The following is a 6478-nucleotide window of genomic DNA, read 5'->3' as shown; positions in this document are numbered from 1 at the left end:
GGGGATTCTCAGTAGATAGATACCCAGTCCTGCAGTGAGAGAAGTACAGATTGGCATCGATCCTTCAAGCTCCTCCATCCCTTGATGCTGTGTCAGTCAGGGCACTGGGGCTGGCAGGGCAGCAAGGTGCAGGAGCACTTGCAGAGCAGGGTCCCTGTGTGTCCCAAGTGCCCATCAGGGCATGGCAGCCACCCTCGCTGGGATGTGCTGCTGTTCTCTCTGGGCTTGGCTGTTTCCTGGCAAGCACCTGGCAGTCTGCATGGCAGAACAGGAGAGGTGGCACTGGGCAGAGGCACAGGGTCAGTGCTGGGCTCAGCTCCCCCCCAGGCCTGCAGGCAGGGCTGCACACCTGTCCCTGAAGTGGCTCAGGTTTTGGCACTGCCAGCTCACTGCAGAGGGGCTGTAGCCTGTTTGTAACGCAGTCCCTACCTTATCTCCCCTAGGAGATGTCTAAAGTGCCAGATCCAGGGCTACATTGAAGATGGAGGTGTTAGGAAATCCCCAGTAACTTGGGAGAAAAGTCTTCATTGTGACAGCAGTGTGTATAATAGTGCTGGGGAACATAATGGACCTCTAGCTCTTCATTTGAAAAAACACACGGAAAGCTTGTCACTCTGTGTTAGACCACCCAGAAACAGAATAAATGTCTTGGGTAGGAAATCCTTCTGACTTCAGGCCTGTCCCTTCTTCAGGTATTTGGTGGTTAAGGGCCCTGAAGAGAAGTAACTGCTGTGAGCTGAGGTCAGATCCTGCCGGAGCCATTTGTACTCCACAGCACTGATCTCAGAATAAATTTTCAGCAAACACCAGCCTAATCATGTTGTCATTTTTTTCCTCAGATTGTGGCTTAAATGTGCACAAGCAATGTTCCAAGATGGTCCCAAATGACTGCAAGCCAGACCTGAAGCATGTCAAAAAAGTGTACAGCTGTGACCTTACCACGCTAGTAAAAGCACACTTCACCAAGAGACCAATGGTGGTGGATATGTGCATTAGGGAAATTGAATCTAGAGGTAAGGCATCCTTAATGGACTTTTGTTGCTTTACTGATAATCCATTTAGATTGATCTGGGTCATCTGGGTTTCTGCTGAATGTATGATTGCTCAAAACAGATTTGCACAAGACATTTTATGACTGCCAATTACCCTGCACAGCTAATATTATACTGTGCATTATTTCATGGTTCATACCATTTATAATTTTTATAGATTCTGCTAGAAATTGCTTAATGGGAAGTTACTGCTTTGTAGTTACATATTAGTGCCTATCTTTCCAATAATATATTCATTTTAAAAATTAAATGAATGTGGCAAAACAAAGAGGGTTCATATTAATGTGTTCATTCTTGCTAGTTTCCCTAGCCCACACTGAGTATCCTTTTCTAGAATTAGGGTACTTGTTTTTATTCTGAAATAATGACTGATCATCAAGTATGTTAATCTGAGTTATTTTGAAGTGAGCTGTAATTGGTTTAATACATTCCTTCAGCTCTGAAGTAATTTTTTTTAATATAGTTTAGTGCTGATAGAACAAGGCATCTACTGCAATGGTCAGGGTTAAAAACCCAGGATAAGGTTTCGTTCTGGAAGAAAAACCTGATAAGGCTTTTAAAGCATGTCTGCTTCTTCTAAATTAAAAACTTGCCAAGGGAAGAACTAGGTTGAGGGCCACTGTAAAAATCAGGACTAATTTTAATCTTGTTAAAATGTTCATTGCAGGTCTTAATTCTGAAGGACTGTACCGAGTCTCAGGATTTAGTGATCTTATTGAAGATGTCAAAATGGCATTTGACAGAGGTACAGTCTTTCCTGCATGCTGGAACTTGGTGCTGATGTATAAAATATAGACAGTTTTTCTGCAGAGCCTCTGTCTCACGCTCCAGTGCCCTGAAGGAGTCGGACGGCTGTGCTGGCAGGAGGGGAGACGCCCCATCACAAAAGCATATCAGCTTCATTCTGGCCTTTATTACAAAAATCCACTTTTCTCCTTCCATCAGTATCTGTGCTCCAGTAACCATGTGTGTAGGAAGGACAAAGCTTTGTGAACTACTGCCCTAGTTTGCAAGTCAAACTGTGCTTGGAGGGGTGGGGGAGGGATAGGGGGTGAGTGGTGAAGTGCCTTAGGAGAGCTGTGCAACTTGAATCCATCTTTCTGGATGAAAGCTCCAAAATAATAAGATGAATGCAATAGTGCAAACAAAGTTGGAATTATTACAGACTAAAAGAAGGTCACGGAGAACAAACTCTTCTCTCTGAGAAAAGGCAGTGGGAAAATTAAAGGCTTTCCAGCTGCAGTCCCTCTATCCCAGTAGAAATCAAGTCCAGAATCCGTGCTGGAAACTCTCTTTCCTGTTTGTCTGGAGGACTGGCCCAATTCGGACCACATCTGCAGTGTTAGCAGGGTGGGGACGTGCTGCAGAAGCCAAGTTCTGGATGTGTGTCCGCTGCGCTTTGGAGTAGGTAGTATGTTCCAGTTAAATGGTGAACACATGTTTTTCCTATAAAATAGGGGGGCTCTGGACAAAGCTGGGTTTCTGCCTTTTACTTTTTTCCCAGACTCCCTGATTTCTCATTCAGTGCTGATGAATGTGTTGTTTTGCAATGCAGTGTGTTCAGAAATAGCTAAACGTCCATACCTTAACACAAGACAGATACTGCAAGATCACTCAGGCAGGTTTTTAAAAAAAAAACAAACTGTATTTTTTAGTAATTATTTGAAACAAAGAAAAGATATGTTACTTTATAAAATGCTTGAGGTTTTCACCCTGAAACCATGAACATCACAGTCCACTAACGGTTTTATGTACAACAGCCAAAATCTGTAGTTGTTTCCTTTTCAATAATGTTTGCTTAAGTGAGTTATTATTTTTCTTTTGAATGCTGCTCTACATCTGTTTACATTTCCAAGGCTTTAATATCAGTGCCTTCTCCACACAGATGGGGAAAAAGCTGATATTTCTGTGAATATGTATGAAGATATCAATATTATCACTGGTGCACTTAAACTGTACTTCAGGGATTTGCCAATTCCACTCATCACATATGATGCCTACCCAAAGTTCATAGAGTCTGCAAGTAAGTGTAACACATTTTTGTCTGATTTCATCCTTAGCCTTTTCTCCTTTTTGTGCAGGACTGTCCTGTTTGTTTTACAGCTGTTCCATCAGCTCTTACCCTGCATGCCCAATTTAGTAAGGACTGCAGGACTAAACATGCAGTGCACATTACGGCCTGACCATGTGATGCTACATGGGCATGGTTACATTTTCCTTTGCCTTTGTCACCAGGAATGTTTCCTTTTCATCATACATTATGGATTACATCACTGGTGTGTCTTGCATGAGTCCTGGGTACTTGACAGTGATTATTTAAAGTCTGTTGGTTTTATGGTGCCAGAAAGAAGGTGGTTTATGGAAATGTTTAGAAATAAGATGTCATTTGTTTCTGGAGTTGTCCGTTTTGAGTGTTTTCATAAGCTGATAACCTCTCATTCTCCCAAAGCCACCTTTGGGGCTGGCCTTGCAGAAAGTGGGTCTACAAGCACAGCAGTAAGCCCAGCTGGAATCTCTCTCCCGAACATCCTGGCTGCCTGAAGCATTTCTGTGATGTGTTCACACCAGCCACACCTGGAAAGGTGTGAGGTAGACCGTGGGTACAAAACAAGGACTGCATGCTGGCCTTACAGCTCCTTTGGAGCTCCTTTTTCCAAGTGGTTTGGAGACAGCCAAAGGCACTGATGGCAAAGTTCCCAGTACCTTCTGCTCTCCCAGAGTTGCACCTGTAGATTTTTCATACAAAACCAGTCCAGTCAGCAAGATTGCCAGAGGATTTTTTTTTAGTAGGCTGCAGGGAATCTTTCAGTGGAATGCAGTTTGCTTTGGGGAGTTTTCTTTGTCCAAAACCAGTCACATCCTTACAGTGCTCTGAGCCCCTCTTTGGACAGCCAAATCCTCCATGAATAATCCAGCAGAGCTGTGAGACCCTGTCTCCTGTGCAGGCCAGGTTGTTGCCTTTCTGTGTGTGAATCCTGGCTGTTTGTGTGGTGACAGTTGAACATCTGTGTTTCAGAAACCATGGATCCGGATGAACAGCTGGAAATTCTGCATGAGGCGCTGAAGCTGCTGCCGCCTGCACACTGTGAAACATTACGGTATCTCATGGCACATCTGAAGAGGTGGGTGCAATAGCTGCAAAGAACTCTTAAGCCACACTCATTTTTAGCAAAAATCTGTGTTAGCACCTCCAGAAAAGTCTGGTCAAGGCCCACCAAATCCTGGAAAGGGCCTGTGGCAGGAGTGGTACTGTGCACAACAGCAAAACTCAGGCACGAGGGATTTTTCCTTGCAAAGCAGAACCAAGGTGTCCATTAGGGTGTCCCTTTTAGTTTCTCAAGTAACATGAACTTACTGTCAATATATAAGAATCATTCCCTTTCCATAGAAAAACTACTTTATTTTAAGGGCTCTTCTGCCTTTTTTCATTATGTAGTTCCTCTACAAGTAGGACTGTGTTGACTCTGCTGAGTGCCTCAGGCAAAATTCAGCTACTCAGTTTCTGCCTGGCTTGTCCCTTTATTTCAATAACATTTCTAATGGGTGTTTTAAAACGGACAAAGGGATGAGAAACATAGGAACAAAAACTCCACCTTACAGCTTGTGATGTGTGAAATTAATTTTTCCTCACCCCGTTCAAGATTAGCTGTTGCTGCTCTACCTAGCAAGTTGCTTTTGCACACCGTATTTCTGGTATAGGGGAATGATAAGGTAGAAAGGTGACAAAATTCACTATTTTTAAACTTCTGTTTAATGCTTTGCTAAAAGGAGCTGTGCTGCTCAACAGGCCATTGCCTTGCTGCTGAATTCAGGTAATCAGACACAGCTCCTTTATTTGGAATACTTACAGACTGGAGACACAGCAACTCAATAACATCAGTCTGACCTGTTTTCAAATAAAAACTAAGGCAGAAAGGGAGAAACAGAAGAAAATCTTGAGTTTGTAGTTTTCATATACCAAAGGACTCGTTCATGCAGTGCAAGTGAGCATGGTCTGTGTGCTCTGAGGGGGACAGACAGAGTCACCACAAAGCCACACAGTGTTTGCTTTCACTGGTTCCCAAGTGTTTCACCTGACACTCCCATGTGCGACCTGCTGGGAACAGTGGCCTCTCCCTGGGGTAAGGCACACAATTCTGTCCAGTTTCCCTGATTTTCAAGCATATGCAGGCATGGTCTGGCACAGAAGAAATGTGAGAATCACTGGGGTTTTTTTACAGAGTAACACTCCATGAAAAGGAAAACCTGATGAGTGCAGAAAACCTGGGCATAGTTTTTGGACCAACTCTTATGAGAGCGCCGGAGCTGGACGCGATGGCTGCGCTGAACGATATCCGCTATCAGAGACTTGTGGTGGAGATGCTTATAAAAAATGAAGACATTTTATTTTGAATATTTTGGGGGTTTTGTAATAAAAAAGGAAGCAACAGTGTTCTATGGATGAAGGAATATTTTAAAGTAATTTAATGGCGCTTGTCACTGAATTCCATATTTGCTAGAGCTTTCGATGTATTCAGGATAAAAATGAAGGAACTCTTTGTCGTTTCTGTAGTGCCATTCAGCTGATGTTGAAAAAGGTTAACACATACTTTCCAGTACTAGTAATCCTGGGTGTTTATCATGTTGAAATAAAAAACAAAATGCCTAAAGCTATTGCATGATTTGCTCCCTGTTCTCCCTGTTCTGGTGAGACTCATTCCATGAAGAAAACAACTGAACTGGTGCAGCATCTTTGTTCTGGATAGTTTGTGATTGTAATTCAGCATGTTTCTCCGTGTAAACCTGTTGTGAATTTGCTTTTTGTTCTATGTAATTGGTTTCTAATACTAAAAAGAAGGCAGACTTCTGTGAAATGGAGCCTCTGGCCATTTATTGACATTTCATTCTTCTCTTCCACTTCTGGGGCTGATTTCTTCTTGGGTTTCTTTCCATTTTTTCATCATATAGTAATTTGTTTTTAACAGAAACAAAATTGTACTTTAAATGTTACTTTAAGTAATTCTCCATGATGTTTATGGTGGTTGCAGTGAAATCTGCAATACTGAACAGTGTTCCTTTATTATTATTGCTATTTCAATTGTAATTTTGTATTTTTATCTGGCATGCATATATTAATTTATTAAATTTTGCTTTTAGAACTCTAACATTACGCTATTTATTTTTACTTTCTGAACTTGTTTCAAAAATACTGATTGTTTCATTTCTTACATTGGCACTATGCTGAACAACCTCTGACTTAAATGAGTTAAGAGTTTCACCAGTTTTGACAAGACTATTCTAAATATTTTGGATCCTGACACATTGCTAAAGTTCTCACAAATTCCTGTCTACTCTGAAAACTCCTTTCTTCCTTGTCCAAGAAGGCTTCAGAACTCTTAAATAAACCAAGAAAAGTATTGTCAGGCCATCTACTACTTCATAAAATA

At 41.9% G+C, this 6478-nt stretch overlaps 1 protein-coding gene across 2 annotated transcripts in view; it reads left to right on the top strand.

The window, feature by feature from the left end:
• Positions 1 to 6196, top strand: part of CHN1 (chimerin 1) — a 90100-nt gene extending 83904 nt beyond the window's left edge. For both annotated transcript variants that reach the window (XM_005415870.3, XM_031059059.1), the window contains 5 exons: positions 840 to 1013; positions 1720 to 1797; positions 2938 to 3075; positions 4069 to 4174; positions 5273 to 6196. In XM_005415870.3, the coding sequence (XP_005415927.2) occupies positions 840 to 1013; positions 1720 to 1797; positions 2938 to 3075; positions 4069 to 4174; positions 5273 to 5444 (668 nt within the window). In that variant the 3' untranslated portion in view covers positions 5445 to 6196. The remainder of the gene's footprint in view (positions 1 to 839; positions 1014 to 1719; positions 1798 to 2937; positions 3076 to 4068; positions 4175 to 5272) is intronic.
• The last annotated feature ends 282 nt before the right edge of the window (positions 6197 to 6478 follow it).

The sequence above is a fragment of the Geospiza fortis genome, unplaced genomic scaffold (genome assembly GCF_000277835.1).
Source record: "Geospiza fortis unplaced genomic scaffold, GeoFor_1.0 scaffold112, whole genome shotgun sequence".
Taxonomy (NCBI): domain Eukaryota; kingdom Metazoa; phylum Chordata; class Aves; order Passeriformes; family Thraupidae; genus Geospiza; species Geospiza fortis.
Note: the sequence above shows the minus strand (reverse complement) of the source record. Positions and strands in the feature narration are given on the sequence as shown.